The sequence below is a fragment of the Saccoglossus kowalevskii genome, chromosome 1 (assembly GCF_978046115.1).
Source record: "Saccoglossus kowalevskii chromosome 1, keSacKowa6.1, whole genome shotgun sequence".
Lineage (NCBI taxonomy): Eukaryota > Metazoa > Hemichordata > Enteropneusta > Harrimaniidae > Saccoglossus > Saccoglossus kowalevskii.
This window is the reverse complement of record NC_140641.1, coordinates 27,719,116-27,738,984: the sequence shown is the minus strand read 5'-3', so window position 1 is coordinate 27,738,984 and position 19,869 is coordinate 27,719,116. Positions and strand designations below refer to the sequence as shown.

The 19,869-nt window shown below is 32.6% G+C and overlaps 1 protein-coding gene across 1 annotated transcript in view; it reads right to left on the bottom strand.

Moving 5' to 3' along the window:
* LOC100374583 (26S proteasome non-ATPase regulatory subunit 1-like) overlaps positions 1-19,869 on the bottom strand; it is a 155,944-nt gene that overhangs the window by 32,222 nt on the left and 103,853 nt on the right. The window contains exon 18 of the mRNA XM_085500276.1: positions 7,229-7,347. Within this exon, the coding sequence (XP_085356402.1) occupies positions 7,229-7,347 (119 nt within the window). The remainder of the gene's footprint in view (positions 1-7,228; positions 7,348-19,869) is intronic.

The following is a 19,869-nucleotide window of genomic DNA, read 5'->3' as shown; positions in this document are numbered from 1 at the left end:
TATCTGACCTGGGATAATCACATTTCAAAGATCAACAAGTCATTGAAAATGACACAGTCCCCGTTAAGTTCTCTTTGTGCTCATCATATTAAAGCGGAGGGGTTGTCGCGAGCGTGTCCTTGAAACTTGAGTTCTAAGTGGCGTATACAACAGATTGTTTATTTACATCAAAACACGTGTTTCGTGTCATAGTAATATGGCCAAAATAAAAACAGCCGTTATTCAGCCATCTTTGATCTGATTATGAAACACACTGATATGTATGATGTATGTGCCAAATACGAATGAAAATGGTACATAAATTGTGGAAATATAGTAGTAAGGCCAAAAAGTCAGATGGCTGTCAATCGGCCATCATTGACCAGATTTTGAAACAAATTGTCATGGATATGCATCCTAACATGTATAAAGTACATGTATGTGCCAAATTTGAATGAAAACTGACAGAGCACGTCCAAGATACCACATAAAAAAACAAAAACAAGATGCCTGCCAGTCGACCATCTTTGATCCATCATGGACATGTATCCTAACATGTATAATCTATGTACCAAGCTTGAATGACAACTGACAAAGCATGTCTAAAATACAACATTTTCAAAAAACAAGATGGTTGCCAGTCGGCCATTTTGAATCGAATCGCTAAACCACTGCATGTGCATGTCCCACATAAGGTACTAGGCACATGCAAAGAATGAACAGAATCGGTCCACAGGATTCTGAAATATGACGTTGGATAGACTGACGCACGGACAGACGGACACACGGACGGTCGGACGGGCAGACTCAGGAACTCACGGACGGTCGGGGACATGTATCCTAACATGTATGATCTATGTACTAAATTTGAATGAAAACTGACAAAGCATGTCCAAAATACGACATTTTCAAAAAACAAGATGGCTGCCAGTCGGCCATCTTTGATCCAATTGTGAAATAAATCATCATGGACATGTATCCTAACATGTATAATCTATGTACCAAGTTTGAATGAAAACTGACAAAGCATGTCCAAAATACAACATTTTCAAAAAACAAGATGGCTGCCAGTCGGCCATTTTGAATCGAATCGCTAAACCACTGCATGTGCATATGTCCCACATAAAGTACTAGGCACATGCAAAGAATGAACGGAATCGGTCCAAGGGACTCTGAGATACGACTCCAGACGGACACACGGACGGATGGAGACCGAATTATAAGTCCCCGTTTTCGGACTTCGTCCGAACGGGGACTAATAAAACTATTAGGAAAAAGACGGGTATTCTTTTAAAATTAAGACATTATGTCCCACGGCATATTCTCCTTTTGTTATACAAAACGTTGATTCAGCCTCATATCACCTATGGTTTAGAAGTTTGGGGTAGTACATTCCCGTAAAATCTTAAATTTATACATACCGCACAAAAAATGATAGCCAGAATTATAACATTACTGCGCATGCTCCACCAATTTTTAATACTCTCCCAATTCTTGATATTTTTAAACTTCATAAGTCATTACTTTTAAGTTTTATGTATGATATGACTCGTGAGAATCTCCCACAATCAATGTCAACATATAATTTGCAGTATTTACATCATAAATATAGAACACGACAAAGATGTCGAAATGATTTACTTGTACCTAGAATGAACACAGTAGCGGGGACATTCGCAATATCTTATTTAGGGGCCAAACTTTGGAACAGCATATCAATTTCTTTAAGGTCTAAACAAAAACTTACATCCAAAAATACTATACGAGAAAATTTAATGTCATAGTATTTAGAATAGAACTAATATTTATTATAAATGTATGTATATACATATATATATATATTATTATATTATCATATTTGTTTATTTGAAGTATACTGAGGTGTAACCTACTGTCAGTCTTAACTTAAGTCATTAAATTCAAGTTATGTCAGGGATCTGACTCGACTAGCTTTTAAGCTATTTCAGATTCCATTTTACCTAGACTGCATGTACAATTTTGAGTATTGTATGAAATATTTTCTAGGTAAATAAATTATTATTATTATTATTATAATTAGCACACACTATCACATAAATTACAAAGCAAAGTCTATGATAAAATTAGCTTTTAATAGAGCAAATAAGGTGATTAAAATTTCAAATCGATGTTATCAAATTTATCAGCATCTGTATACATCGCAAAAAAAGTATTTTCTGTTTTTAATATATTAATATAATTTTAAAATAGAGTTATTGAGTTTAGTTACAATCATTTAGAAATAACACAAGAATTAAAAAACAATACAGAAATGTATAAACTGAATGTTTCAGTGGCAGGTAAAAAGGTTAAACGAAGTTCTCAGACATGATGTCTTGAGGATTGAATAATACTACTGGTTCCACCTGAATAGCTGCATGAAATAAACATGTAGTTGTCAACAACATATGCGTAGAACGCACTATTAGAATGGATCTCAGCTGTACGGCTGACTGATACTTCTTTGAAGAATAACAATAAAGCACAGAGATCTAAGAGTAATCTGCTTTTAATTGGTCACAGATTAGATCACAGTTGAAGGTACAGCTTAAAGATAAAAGTTAACAGTATCTATGACGAATAAGATTAAAATTGGATCGGATGAGCTTAGTACTGGGTAGAAATGTATCAATTAAATAAAACCATAGTCAGACTAGCAAGGGTTAATAGCTCAATATCTCGGGTTATCTATACATTTAAAGGAGAATAATCTAAGTTCTTGCAGGAAAGTGTAATGTATCTTTTTTATTCTAATCGGTCCACTGACACTGTGTGGCTTTTTTTTGCTAATTACCTAATACTACTATCTAACATTCTCTTGTAACTGGGGGAAGGGGTGCCTCAATGGTGTATCATTCAGTTGTATCACTTTTAATTGGCACGATAATTATATATACAAATAGATTTGTAAACTTCTCTGCATGTCTTTGCATAGTACACTATTGTTGGGGTGGAATTGCAGTATAACTATTCAATATAAAGAGTATTAAGGAACCATACTGTTAAAAGATGAAATGTATTTAAAAATTAACAATAACATATTGATGGCTTGTTTCCCATAACTAGAGCAATTTCAAAATCAGGACAAAATCACTGTGGAACATTCTGGATTAATTCCACAGCGACAGAAATCCTGTTTTTCAACACTATGATGACTTTAAATTAAGCTACAAAGCAGAGCAAAATCATTAGATATAATCTCCCGTGAAAATAAAAATATTTACTTCTAGCTCAATTTGTAGTATATACATGTTGGTGAAGAGTATTTTTGAGCACATTATACAGCATGGACAGGTGCAATATTATATGGCCGACAAATTCTAAATATGGCCCATCTTCTTTCCATAATCGACACATGTTCAACTAGCAGCATATTAAGATAGAGGAAGCCTACTCATAATTTGTTCATAAATTGCATGTTAATGATCATTGGTTTATTAAGAAACATGGACCTAGTTTAATAGTAATATCATAGTGTATTCCTTTGTGTCCATAATTTTAGTAAAATTATTACACAAAAATTACTATATTTCGAGCAATTCCAATGCGAAATTAAAGCGAAATTGTTCACCATTATTCACAATAATTGTATTTTTTTATGTCAAATGTCATAAAACAATACTATGAAATTCAAGGTCTTTAATAAATTCTTCATTACCAGGACCCAAATAATTGTTGTATCGTTCAATAATGATATCTACCAAGTTATTAAAAGCCAACTAAGTTGATCAAAGTTAAATTTATGAAATCAATGTTGAAAATTTAGCTGAAAATTGTATGGCCTTGAATCACAATTTCACTATAATGTCTGTTGCAAGTATGTGTACATTGCCAAAATTATGAAAAACTGTTTTTATTGAAATAAGAATATAAATTGCATTTATATGTCTCAATTGAAGTTTGTCTGTCCCTGTCCATAATTTTGTGATCTTACATATCAATTTGATGCTGATGAAGTCATTGAGATTAGATTGAAACCATTAATAAGAGATGGATTTGTAAAAAAATTATGATTTAGTGCTTTTACAAGAGAATTGATGTGCACCTATAACCAAATATGTATGATCATCATACCAAGTTTGATTCAAATCGGCCCAGTCATCTCTGAGAAACAGCTCCGGACATGTAAAAATAATGATTTAGCGCTTTTACATGAAAATTAGGCGTCGGCCAGCCATATTGAATTGAATAACAAAAATCATGTTGGTGCAGATGTATCTCTTGGTATGCTATCTTTGTACAAAATTTAAACAGAAACGTTCATTGCATTCAAGATAAAGTAGCATGGGTACCATGAAAGACAAGATGGCCGCCAGTCGGCCACATTTGTTCGAATCACGAAAAAAAAATGACATGCACCTACAATCCAATGTGTATGATCATCATACCAACTTTGATCCAAATTGGCCCAGTCACCTTCGAGAAACTGCTGCGGACACATTTAGGTATCAGAAATAGCAAATTTTACATCCAAAATGGCCGCCAGTCGTCCGAACGGGGACCAACAAAATAGGTCTATATACAGAAGTGATAAGAACAAAAAAGACCCATCTTTGATTGAGTTTTCCTCGGCTAATTTTCATAATATTTGGTGAATCAACTTCTCATGAACAAATTTCTATCTGTACCTGAAAGCTACACACACACTAAAGTCAGCCACAGATTGACAACCAGGTCAATGACAGACAAAACCTCATATCAATAGCCTATGGTCTGTTGAGCTAGAAAGAAAAATGCTATCTAAAAATTTCACTTAAATAGATTCACCTGTGTACAGAATGGAAGAAAAAAAAAGGCATAAAAGTTAACAGACCATAACTACAAATACGAATCTTTACACCTGGAATCATACACAATGGTGCCGCCAAGACAAAGTGACCTCATGTACATGTCCATAATTCCTCCATTACAAAGCATGTGTCTTCTTAGATGTTAAAGGAATTTTGCGATAATGCAACGTTGTCGATAAAAAGTTGGGTAACTTGTAGATGGTGATTTGGTAGGTTTTTATTTCAATAACTAAGAAAAACAATAGAACCTAATATGCATTATTATTAAACAATACAATTTAGTTTTGGTAACAATTATTAGTTGATGATTTGTAGCACAAATTTAATTAGTCAGAGCCCAAGGCAAGAGTTGGTGAGCTTAGTAAATCAAATTATGACATAAAATTTGACTCAATTACCAAGGGAAGATAAATACAGGTCATAAATTTGTAAATAATATAATTAAATGCTATTTATGACTAACACCCCCTCCCTCCCTTAATATTACATTTCTTAAGTCATTGCGTAATGATTAGTTGACAACCACTATTTCTAAATTCACATAGGTGTGACTTGGTGATTGATATACCACCTATACACATACCAGAGTATATCTCCTGCCTTAATTACTCAAAAAATACACTGATTCAAAGGTTAATCCTGAACAAATCTTATGGCGTACTTGATTAAAATATCTAATAATTTTGTATGCATGTGCATCCTATTTTTAGTTCCTGTTATTGCTAAAATTATACAGTTTACATAATGCAGTTTTGATTTATATATATATCTAATAAGGGGGTGGAGTGTGGGTTGCGAGAAGGGGAGGTGTACATGTTATTTAAATTGGACTGGCATTAAAATGTTTTGGCCTTTACTCATGGATGTTCATAAACAACTTTTAACTCATCTCACCAGATTCACTTTAAATATTTCCAAGACAAACCAGTTACTAAACTTGCTCTTGCAATTTCAGTGTAGACTTGTTGCACAAATTTACAATAGGTGTGCTGCATACTTGGCAAACTGAACCCTTCAACCTCAACAGTAAATTACATGGCAGGTCAACATACGACTTATTAACACATGTACAGGTTACATTTTGCTATTGTTGTATGTCGGAATATAGTAGCATAGTGAAGTGACTGCACCACTGAACAGAATGGCAGGCTTTGAGTAACATTCTTCTTAATTAACTTAACCATGGAAATCCTTACAAGTTAAATCACAATGTGAAGGCTAGTGCAGTTATGAACAAATGACAAGTATATGGCAAGGACGATGCAGTCAACTATATTAATTTAAATATATGGATCATGGACAATGTATCAAGTCTCAAAGTTTTTAATAAAATCTTTGCTCCATTATAGCATTCTTGTGATACAATGTAAATGAATATGATATTTATGTCAGACAATTACAAAAGAAAATGAAGCACACTCATGCATGCATGTTTCAGAATATATACATTATGTGTTCCTTTTTTTTTTTCTAAATTAACATTAACTCAGTTGTATCTTCAATCAATGGGCATTCAAGCAATAATTATTGTGTGGCATGTTCCACTTGGCTGCCTAGTACTTGTTTCTGCAGCATAACTGGGCCTGCCATCTACTTATGTTAGAAGTTATGTTTTGAGGAGTGTGCAGGGTTGAATTTTCCTCTTAAAAAGAAATATTTACTATGCGAGCATTGAGTGATCACACTTTAGTAGGTAAACGTGAATACAGCAGTCTGACCTACAATAAGGTCATGTCGATTTAGTGATGCAGATTATTGTTTCTGGGCAAAAGCACATAGCATCAGGATTGGAATCAGATTTATTCCAACTAGTACTGACTACAAATAAGCTGTACCAGCAATCAACAGTTAAACTATTAAGGTGAGTCAAAGTCACGCCTTGTACACTGCTGTGGTCAAAATTGTTTTTAAGATCATCACTCCTCCCCCTTGATTCTGCAACGCCTTACACATAGCTTTGAGTATGACGTTCTTTTATAAAGTTCAGGGGAATATGTTAACACATTGACACACAACCACAGGTCAGAATCACCATGTATTTGTGAGTGTATTGTGGATGTCAAAGACAGGGACAACTTTAACTTGTATCATTGCTTACAATGTAAAAAACATTGTCCTGAAATGAACACATTGATTTTTTTTTTTTGTTTACTTTGATTACTGTAAACTGCTGTTTTAGTCAATTTTTATGTTGATATACTACTTTGAGGGCATTTGTGGAGACGAAAACTTTGCAAAAGTCACTGTGATTGAGTCATAAAAATCTCAATGAAATTTTTACTACTACAAAATGTACATGAACATTAATGTAGCAAAGGAGAACTTAATGCAAGTCCAATTAGGTTAAAAGGACATCTTTCTTTCTGTGGCTTAGTATAAACACTGGTGAGATAAAGATTACAGCTTGGTCCTGGCTACATGTATTTAGAGGCTAAAAAAACTTGCCTTATTTCCTGTTCCTGAACAAGCAATTCCCAATGCCATTGCAGCGCCATATCGTACATGAGGATTGTAACTTTCAGATAATAGTGACACAACACTTGGACACTGCTCTGGGGTTCTAGAGAGACATGGAATAAAATATTAAAGATTAATACAATAAAAAGATTATATATGGACATGACAGAAACACTTATTGTACTGTGTAAGCATTCAATTTCACTGAGAAGTGAAATCTGATAAAAGTATTAAAATACATTAGGTGAATTTAAAATGGAGAAATCAAATTCTGGTGAACATCAACATTTACACAGTAATAATTGCATGGATGATATAACTGAATCATTCGATAACATTTTCCACCATGTCACACGTCACTACATACTCAAACACACGCCACACATTTATCACCAGTTTCAACATGCAATCCAGTTCAAACCACCTAATAACCAAGCTACCATGACACATGCATATTTATACAAGCACAATTTGATGTATCCGTTCCTCCTCAGACTATTTACATTCCGGTTTGAAGAGGCACTGTGCAGTAATTACAATCATAACATAAAACACACCAAACCCACATTTACTTAAACTCTCATTCCAAGGGCTTTAGTCAAGCAGCTAGACTGTCCACTCCTTCGTTTATCTTGAACATGTGTGAGGTATGAAATATCGCCAGCACCTACACAGCAAATGCATGGTGAATCACAAATCTCTTTCTCTCATTCAGTTTATATTCATTATCATCTGACCTTATGAACCTTGCACAATTTAGTGCTGGGAGCACTCCTTCTGTCGACGCTTGTATCTTGATAATAAATAGTTGTAGCAAAAGTATACATTTTATTTTAATTAGAGCTTTTACAGTATTTTGTTTTGTTAAAAGTGCCGATTTCTATGCACTAGCTGTTTTTTTCTCTTTTCAAATGATCATTAGGATGTAAGTAATGATTTCAATTGCATGGCAAATGAATTCATAATGACAAGTTTATTAGCAATTTTCTTTCATTATGGTCAGTCTATCACTGCAAATTGTTCTGTCATCTCCTACTGTGATTTTCACTGACTTTAGTGGGCATGATTACACCAAATGTTTTTTTTTTTCTTTTCATACAATTTTTCTGCTTTATTTGTGCTTAAGTTTCAGATTACATATTTTTATGTTAATTTGAAGTATAATTCACATATAATATGAACTACGATTCCCTGCAGAAAATGTCCATTATTCTCCAGATTACTGGAAAGCTACAGGGTTGTAAGTCAATGAATTTTAAAATGGCAGTTGAGTACTGCTGGGAATGGAAATGACACAAAGTGATGCATTGCCTTGTAAGAAACATCTGCCAACAATTCTACATGGAATGGCTTAAACTTATCCTACCCGTCACAGAAAATAATGTTGTAAAGTCGTACACGGTGGAAAGGTTAGGCAGGTTGAAAAGTTGACTGTCACTTCTTACTTAGTTTAGTCAATCTGATGTATTGGTATAATGCTGTTAGGCTCATTGTTATGGTGTAAAGTACACAAAATGCAGATCTATTAGTGAAGAAATGTATACAAATGGAGTATTAATGACTAATTGTACAGAAAAACACTTTTAATCCTATACTTACAGACCTAAGCTGCATATCCAGGCTGTTGAAATTTATGAAAAAACTATTCCCATAAGACAAGATTTTGACCCGTCATTAGCAATACCATATTTGCTCTATTAATAGTGCATATTCTTAAATATACAGCAGAGGTTTATGCAATACCATTATTGCTCTATTAGTAGTGCATATTTTTAAATAAACAGCAGGGGTTTGGGAAATACCATATTGGCTCTATATTAGTAGCGCATATTTTTAAATAAACAGCAGACGTTTGTGCAATACCATATTTGCTCTATTAGTAGTGTATATCCTTAAACAAACAGCAGGGGTTTGAGCAATACCATATTTGCTCTATTAGTAGTGCATATTCTTAAATAAACAGCAGGGGTTTGAGCAATACCATATTTGCTCTATTAGTAGTGCATATTCTTAAATAAACAGCAGGGGTTTGAGCAATACCATATTTTCTCTATTAGTAGTGCATATTCTTAAATAAATGGTAGGGGTTTGCATATGGTGATACTAAATACACCCAGTCAGTTGAGGCATACAAGTGCTACCTTTAATAAATGTGATTAATTTACTAATATTGCCTATATGGTGACCACCATCTTAAAGAAGCTAGCATAACAAGCCAAATAAATTGCTTGGCAGTGAAAATTTAGTATTTTTTCTTCTTCTTTAAAAGATTCACAATACAATAAATGCAATGTTTGGTTTATGGGGGCTTATATAGTAGAGATACAGTTCTAGTAGAGTAAATACAAAATGGTAGTTCACTCAAAATTTCAAATCACAGTTCACTGGAAAGACAGAGCCCAGCTTATATCAATTATAATACTGTGTGATGCCCATTATTGAAATGCCACAATTCGCATTAGAAAATGGATACCCTGTGCAGACAATAAACGGGGCAGCGCTGGATGCCCAAAAGTATAAACACGACAGTGTGTATCTCATATCCAATGTTTCCCCACATTTGTACAGAATTAACAAACCCACCACGCTTATTTCATATTATTTCCTTACAAAACTGCCAGTTTCATCTTTTTCGAACTACTACAGCATGCAAATTCAATTTTTGACATTATGTTGTATTATAATTGAAATAAAGGACTCCACACTGCCAATTACTGGTATGACGTGTTATGAATCACCACTATCAGAATTGAAGGTTTTATGACGTCATAGCTTTAATGTAATCAATGTAAACGATAATGTAAATGATAATTGCAAGTAAATTCAACAAAAAAATGGAAATTTAACTAAATTTGTTTTATAATTCTGATGGTAGGGATTTATAACAATAAAGAATGAATTCCACACATCCCCATCCTTGCTCTGCTATTATGCCATAATACGCAATGCATTGTCTTTTATGCCATATACAAAACACTTTTTTTTTCTGTTTTTTTATTGTTTTTCACAGGGCTGCTCCTGCATGTCCTAATAAATTAAAATGCATTTACTCTCTTAAAACTGTGGAATTAAATGTTCTCAACTGTACTGTAATAATGACCAAGCAAGGTAGGGTGAATGACTTGCTGGCTATAGAACCCTGCTCTTTTTCATCAATTGATCAATTATCTGTGTTGTATCAAGGGCATGAAAGGATTAAATATCTCCAGTATCACAGCTGGTAGGATAACAATAGTTTTAGTCTACTAATTACTCAATTTTTTATTATACATCCTATCTAAAAATTCTACAAATGATGCAAATGAAAATTTCAATGACACTGAAATGTAATTTTAATAAATGCAATCAGATTAGACACAATACATAATATCAAATGATTACTTATAATAACAAAACATGAATTTCAGTCCCTGTATTTAAAAGTATTCAAGAAATGAGATACTTGTTATTATATATCTAACTACATTTATACAGCATGCTCGGGTAGACCCATTAAAAACTCTAAAGGGGGTATGGTGGCAGAAAACACTATACAAAATATTTTGTACCTTCACTTATGTATTGGGACATTTTCTTTCATGATGAATTTCTGTTTAGGCATTTTTAAAGTGCTTTCGGTAGCAAAATGACAGCAATTGCAATTTCCTAAAAAAAAACACCTGTTAACTGAATATAGAGTTAGAATTTGGGCAGGGTTTTGCAAAAATGGGCATGGTTTTTAAAACTTTTGTAAATCAATGTTTTTGACAATTCAGCATCTTCAACTAAAATGATGATAATACATTTATACCTTATTTGCTCTATTAGAAATGCATACAAGTGCATATAAACCAAAACCATATAAAAAAAAAATTACAAGTGTATCAAAATTGTCATATTTTAATGATCCATTATGCAATTAATGCAATTTTCAGTTGTGGTATGCTATTGGAGATGTCCTAAAACAGAGTAAATATAGAATTGAACACTAGATCATTGAAATGTATTACTTTGAAGATAGACTCACCTGTGATTTACATACATGTATGAGCTTTTAATAGAGTAAATATGGTAAAAATGAGATCAATGCCAAACGAAATGTATATGTGTGTACATACATACATAACATGATGCACACAGAGACACACACCACAAACACAGTTGAGTGATGAACACAGCATTTTTGTTCAATTTAGTATTTTAATAATCATATAAATATGAATATGAATATAATAAGAGAGCTATGCTGTTTCAACATTCATAATACTGTAAAATACTTTACGTTCACTTGGAATTAATTTTTGCTATTTTTGCTGAAGGAATGTTTCAGTGACAATAAAATCCAGTGAATATACCTTTTCTCCTCTATTTTACATTTAGCTCATCAAAATGAATGAAAATAAATTCCATACAAAACACCCAAATATTGTTTGTCAGCGAAAACTAATCAAAGCTGAAATAAAGTATTTTACGGTATTACAGGTATGTTAATTTGTATATCAATATTGCTTACAATTCAATCCTTCATGCAATGTGATATGTACTGCAAGCAGCTAGACAAGCCACACTAATATCAACTGAACGGTTCAATTCCATGGTATAACACTTGACTGACGGGTGGCTCAATTCTATTATTTTTTGTGATTAGTTCCCTGACATTTGAATATCAAGGAGAGCAATATCACTGAAGGTTAATCATTACTTTACAATATATATTAATGTGATTATGCTATTATGAGACACGATAAGAAAATATTCTTCACACACGATGAATGCAGGACCTGTGCACATCCAAAACTTTAAATTAAATGGTATGGAGAGTTGTAACGTCTCAATGAATTAGCAAAGAATACCACCAAAAACAAGAAAATTATTCCCATATTATTTACTCAAGAAATATATCCTTGAAAATTAGATGCTATCCTTCTACTGAACTTTGGATTTCTATGAAAAGTAGTATGCGAGTACCATAATATGCACAAGAAAATTCCAAGATCAGTACCATGACACTCGTAGTAAAACATTAAGATTAGGAATTATATATAATGTACCGGTACATGTACCTGTCATTTACACAGATCTACAAACTCACACAGAACTCAACTTCCTTTTTTTCAATGAGGCAAGTGTATACCAAAATTCCCAAGTAATTCAAACACACATGCTTCACAAGAACATGTTGATATTACTAAAAGAATGCAGTTTACAGAAATAATTTGATATTGCTAAAGCATATAGAATTATATACAACAGAAGCAATCAAATGTATGTAAAAAATAAATTTACCCAGAAGTTATTGTCATTTAAACCCTGCCACCCAAAATTCAGTGCAAATATTTTTACATTTTGTGAAATTGTCAATAAATTTTATCATTTTAGTCCATATGGACAGTATTATGTTTGTTTACTCTCATCAACATTCCATGTGGGGAGGAGCATGGCGCACTGCACCCAACCAATTTTGACAATGGCATTCAAAACATAAAGTATGCAACAAGTGCATTTTATTGAAATCAGAAATTTTGATATAGTCTATTTACTTAATATGATATAATATCAACAAGCAAAACAGACGAATCCCACAAAAGCCATATAACAATCAGCACATCTTACTGCAAAACAATTTTATAAAAGAAGGACCTGTTGAAATTTAACAAATTTTTGGTAATTACACAATTCGCTTGTTTATCTTTACTGCTCACTGAATCTACAGTTCAGAGTGCAATAAATCGGACAATTTAACACTCGACTGATCATAGCTAAAGTAATGAATAATAATGGAAAATAAAGGTACATGGCCTTTCAGCATCAGGGACACCTGACAGCTGATTTCATGTAATTTACTTCATTCTGTGTAGAAGATTGGCCAATATTTTGAACCTGGTTCAGTTAATAACATAACTATTGTACAAAATTGCAGCAGTTCACGGTTAGAAATCAAGGAAGGAACAGCTTTTTGAGATGTATTAAAAGTGTTTAAAAGCTTTTTTTATAACTAGAACCAATGGCAAGGTTGCTATACTATGCTCAAATACAGATTCAGGTTTCACTGGCTGTGTAGTTATGCATGATAACATTTTCATTTTCATTTAAGTAGCTACAAGCATCGCTAGTTTATAAATTGAAAAATGAAAATCAATAAAATTATTGTGTGAATGTGCAATAACATATTTTATCATACGCCACAATATTGATTGTGATCATGTTAGATTCAATGCTTAATAAGAATGTTTACCGTTTTTCGCTACTGAGAAAATATAAACAAGTATAATCATAGGTGGTAGGAGCTGCAGCTGTAACCCAATCATCAAATATTAGCAGTACTACATATTATATTCCATAGTCATTAGCATCCAGAGCTTTCATTTACAAGGAAAATGTTTCTACAAAACCTCAGCAAAGAGCTGTAGTTTCAACATACACTTGTGTCATCAGCGTAAATTAAACTTAGATTTTTTTCACTATTGATTCACGTATAATTTACAATTTCAATCAAACCCAACATCAAAATAAAATCTTACCAAATGTATTTAATTCACAATTCCCAGCAAATATTTAATTAATGTTAACCCTAGTAAAGAATAAAAGTCAATCATGTTGATCACAAAGTGCATAACTTAGACACCTATAAGCTAATGTGAATACTAGCAATGGTATAGTTGAGAAGCATGACTATCTGCCTTCAAGGTGAAACACATACATGTCCTACCGAGTAACAATAGAATTCAGGATGAATTGCCCAAAATATGTTGCACGCAATTTTGTGGTGTAAATGTAACACAAAATCCCTTAGTCAAAGAATGAAGCTAAGATGCCAGGTAATTATTTTCAATTGTTTGACAGCATATCATTGCCATCAAAATGAAAAAAAAAAAGTTTTTGATTATGGTTTCAGACATCTTTGCTAGAAAATAACAATTGCAGTTAGGCTTCTATCAGGGGATATAGATATTGAAATGTGAACACATTATACAATGTTACCATGGTAATTTACAGTCAAACCATCTTGTAAATGTTCAATACAATTTTTCTTTTATTCGGATATATTCAACACAAATTAGAGTAGGGATTGGCAGATGTTTATCAATCTAGATAGCTAAATACTTGATGTTTTACTGAAATGGTGATAAAGATGACACAATAATAATATCTACAAACCTGGCAGACAATCACTGAAATAAATGTTAATAACTTAATATATTATCATTTATAACAATAACTTTTTAATTTAAAGATCCTGAATTGATTCCAATCAGAAACAGTTTACAGGTATTCAGTAAACATGCATTTCACCGAAATCAGTTTTGAGTAACATTTCCCGAGGACCACAACTCTTCGATGTCTCTCAGGAATCATGTACAGTTTATTTTACTGGCAGATGTAAAATCTTAAGCAAAGAAGCACTTAAAATCTGTGAGAAGAAGGAATGGGTAAATGTTTTGTCTTCCGCTTTTGAGTAAAACCAGCCTGAACCACATAGTGGAGGTTTTATACATGTATGGATGGACGGACGGATGATAGATGGAGAAAAAGAAAAAAAACGATAGACATACTAGAATTGCATTAAATAGTCACCTCACATGAACCGAGGACAAAGAACCACCACGAGTATCATCATTCATTAGAGGGATGATGATAGTTGTCATGGCAACACCACCGGGTTTGATGTTATCTTTATTTATCCAAAATGATGGCATCATTTAATACAGTTAAGAATAGAGTGAACATACAGTGGTAGCAGACAATACAAAGTAGAATCTGTACCCAATTAAAATGCACATATAAGGAGAAAGAAATTATCATGTTAACTCATCAAGATTCATGGCACAACATTTTTTTTTTGTTTATTTACACATTGAGAATGCATGCAGAACAAATTTGATTATTAATACTATTCAAAACATCAGCATAAAATGTGGAAATAGAATTTGTATCCACTGATAAAAGCATTCCCTCCTGAAAGCAGTTGGGTATCATCCATGATTATGGTTAACTACAAAAAATATATCACTTTATTGATAAAGAGACTGTACTTTATTACCAAAGATATTTATTGCACTGCTAAGATAGTTACTGGTGTGGGAAAAATAATTCTCAGGGAGGAATCACAAATATTTTGTTGTGAAATATTATCCACAGCAGCATAGTGTAGCTTTATAGCAACTGAGTGGGAAAAGTTATTTTCCGTAGGAGGTACAAGTTTAGCTAATCACACAGACCTCATTCTCCATCATTTATTATGCTGTTACCCCCTTTATAGAATGGAGTCTTCCAATAATGTAGAAAGTTGATTGGGAGATGACATCTTTGCTGCATCTATTTTCCTCCATGTACTATCAGTTGGGAGGATGGTACTTATAACCGGTGTGTTAGTATGAAAAGCTGTGATTTCAATTTCCCCCCATAATATTCATATTTTTTGGGACATTTATTCTTCAAGACTACATATTGCATGTATGTGAATGCTGCTGTTTAGCATTCCATGCTGGACACACTGTATCCAATCAGTTACGGAATTAGGAGTTGACAGTTAGCCAATCAAGTACTTTTTAATCACAATTGTACGTGAAAAGCTGCCATCCATCTGTGTAATTGAGGATCATTTGATTAAGGTGAGGTATTCTCCCATTATTTTGTGATGAGAAAACAGAAACTGTTTATATATTAGCCAGCTTTCTATCAAACAATACAGGTTATGTCAGTTTTTGTCAATCTCAACCATGGTTTGAGTAGTAGTCAACAGGATGGTACTGACATTGCAAATGAAATGCTCCAAAGAATTTGTCATCAAAGCTGTTAATGGTATGAGAAAATCACAATACAATTTTGTCTCCCTATAAAGTTTTCATTCAACATTTAATTTAGACACGACTACAATAAACCTTGCACCATCAATTTGCAATTGAAACACACATTCTAGAAATACAATTATGAAACTTTGTCATCATTCTATTCAAACAAATAACTAGAAAATAGTACTTCTACATGAAAACCCCAAAATCACAGCTGTCACATTGGTAATAACTGTAATCTTCCTTGGGATTGCTTTCAGCTATCGTGCATATGAATTGGCTGATACATTCAAATCGTACAATCAATGAGGCTTTATTTTACTATCCTACAACCATATTTATAATAATAATAATACAAAACATAGTTAAATTGTAACATTTAATTAAGAACACTATTAAAACATAGCACAGCATGCTTTTTTTCTTCAATAACAGGATTAAATTTGCAAATATCTAAAGGAAGGAAGTAACAAACTTTTATAATAATCAATCAACCATTTTGACCAGAACACTGGAAGTCAGTAGACTTTTAAATATCTATATTAAATATACATTAATTTGATAACATAATTATAAAAGGTGGTTCTAGTCAAGGCTACTTAGGAAAAACAAATCTGCAAACTGCCAATTATAAATGACCCCCATCCTTAACAACTGTAATCATGCAAACATCCTTTACTATCAAACGTACAATTCAATTTAGAAGTAATTACATTTGATAGTTGAAGACATAATGAGGCAGCTAACTCCCAAGTGATCAACATCTGTACAGCAGTGATTCATAAAACTATATATAATTATAAATAGAGCTGTTTTTACATAGTAGCGATACGAGTACAGAATAAGTCATAGTCAATTTTATATGGAAGATATTAAGATGAGGAGGATGTGTGAGTGTGTTTGTTTGTTTGTTTGTTTGTGCATCAGCTTTCTTACACCAATGTCAAGTTATTTGGAAAAGAATTTGCTGTATGTATGGAAGCTGTAGTTTCTGTTTTTGTTAGTGTTTGTGTAAGTACCATTCCCTTTAAATGAAAATAAAAAGAAATACTTAAATATAAAAAAAATGTGGGAATTTGATCATTAAACACAGAAATATTACAATCTGATTTCTTTGTAGCTAGAAAAGAGAAAAACATTTGACAGTAAAAGAAATTATGCAAGTCACTTAATTTTTCATTCAGCACACATTCAACTACATATAAAAATTCAGGTCCATGCATAACAAGCAATCTAACTGAAACAAACATGGTGAGGTGAACCAGATTTGAATGATTGACCATGTACCGCATATCTAAAATCATTGCTTTCTTTCATTCTCCGTGTCAGCTGGGGGAAGTGGAATGTAAAATGTGATTACAGTGTAGCTCATTTAGGAAGAGTATGAACGTATTATTGAAATTCATATAATATAAAGTAGACAGGATGACATAAATAGCTGTAACACCTGGCTTTATGTATAGGAGAGATTGGATAATGATAGAAAATTTTGTATATTTCAATGATAAACGGCCATATTAATCCCTGCAAGTAGATCAATATAAATTACATTGCTCAAACTATCAAGACAAAAAAATTGTTTGAATTTGTGTTTTATATGTAATTTACACATTGCCACACTACCTTGCCTCAGTTCAAGAACTTAGGAATAGATAAATTATTGAAATTCCAATTCTTTGGATTCATTCATGGAGAGGCTACATATATTCCATCCAATACAATAATCATTTTAGCAGGGTCATATCAATACAAAATATTGTGACGGTACAAATATAATCAAAGGAAGCTTAGAAAAAACTCTTGTGTGTTGTTCAGTGTTGGAGGCATGAAGTAAAAATAAGGAATAATGTATTACTATAATATTAGAAGCACATCATAAAGCAAAATTTGTATTTATTGAATGCAAAAATCATCAAATTTTGTTAATGTATTATGTACTATCCTGCAACAGCACTTATGATATTAGTTTATGCATATTATTGAGGTCACATGATCATATAGTGAGTATTTTGTTAATTGATTCAATCGACTCCAATCACTATTTTTTTCTGCTTAAAAACATTAATGATGTAGATTAATTAAAACAAAAGAAGAACTAATTATTAGGAATATGTACCAACACTATTTGATATTGTTCATCAGCGAGTCTGGAAGCTCACCATCTGGAATGGCATGTACTCTAAAACATGCATACAGTTCTAGAGGTTACAGATTGCAATGATTTGACATTGGCTATATTAATGAGGAACTTAAAGCCAGTGGATCATTACCAGGCATTAAAGCTCACCCTTTCTAGAAAAGAACTTACAAGTAACTTGAATACCAACATCAATCACACTCCAAGTTGTGTTATTTTAAAAGGCAAACTGTTTCTGTTTTCATAAAGTAGAAGTGCCTAAGAGAGGAAAAGAGTACATTGTGCATATCGTGTATCGGTGGCATAACTGTTATTCACTGCTAAACCTATTTGTATTGTTCACTATTTTTTTAGTAATGTATTTTTAATCAGCATCAAGATTCAATATATGATGACAGCATTGACTAATTTTGTGACAGCTTGGCTTATTCGATAATTATAATGAGAAACAAAAACCATGTTATTGACTTTCGTAGTTCTGGATTACTTGCAGCAGTGATTCCTATTTTTCAAATTTAAGTGGTAACTCCATGAAATATACAAGTGAAAAAACAAAACAAAAACTATATACCTGTACAGACATGCACATTGCCAAAATACAGAAAATAAAAAAATAACTATGCAAATGAACCTATTACAAAAAATTGAACTCCATGATTGCATATGAATCCTTCAGAAATGAACATCAAGTATTGATTTAACCAGGTTTAATAGTAGTTTTGATATCAAATAAACTTATCAATCAAATATGAAAATGAGCACATTATATAGCAAAATGAAACTAAAAATTGCATCGTTCACATCCAGAACCAAAAACTGTTATCAGATATAACAGAATTTTATTTTTTACCAAGCTCAATTTGGCTGATTAAACACTGAAGCATCTATCATAAGAACTAAAGCATCAGCTATGAGATATGGAATAAGCAGTTAAACTGATAGTATGGCTACAAGTCGTACGTAGTTGCTATTAATTTGCAGCAGTCCCCAGCAGTGTTCTATTCTATTCAAAACTTGATTACGGTACAAATTTACCTGTATGGGGTTGATGCCTTTCCAAGTGGCATTTAAACCAATGAAGTTAGCTAGATACACTGGGTTACTGCACTTCATATATATACTAGATTTCGATAGATTGAATGAAATGAAATGAAGCAGATCACGCGATTTATAGTGACTAACATTGAAATAAGGAACTAGAGCATTCAAGTATAAATGTAATTGAAGACATATTAGTGGGTACACAACCTAAGTACATCTAGATTCACTGGGAAGATTTGTTGCTTGTTTTAAAGAGAAAAATTATGAGAAGGAGCGCACTAACACTTTCACATCATATACTGATACTGTTAACTACGAGTATTTCTTGTAGGGAAGGGCAACAATACATAAAAACCTGCCCTTGTCCATGGGTTTTACCAGAGAATATTCTATCTATTATGTAAATTTAGTGGCATTTAGTGATTTGACTTTCATAAAAGTGCTAGAATATCAATACAATAATGAATACAGTTCCATACTGTATTGCTATAGATAAGGATTCAACACAGAAACCTGATGGTGTAGTTTCAAAATGTCACATCACTTATATGACAATGAATGATTTGTCATGGTTGGCATAACTTGGAAACATGGAACATATGTTGAGTTCACTTTGATTATTAAATATAACTGAGTGATGTTTTTTTTTATCTAAATGATTAGCTGCAAAGTAGTT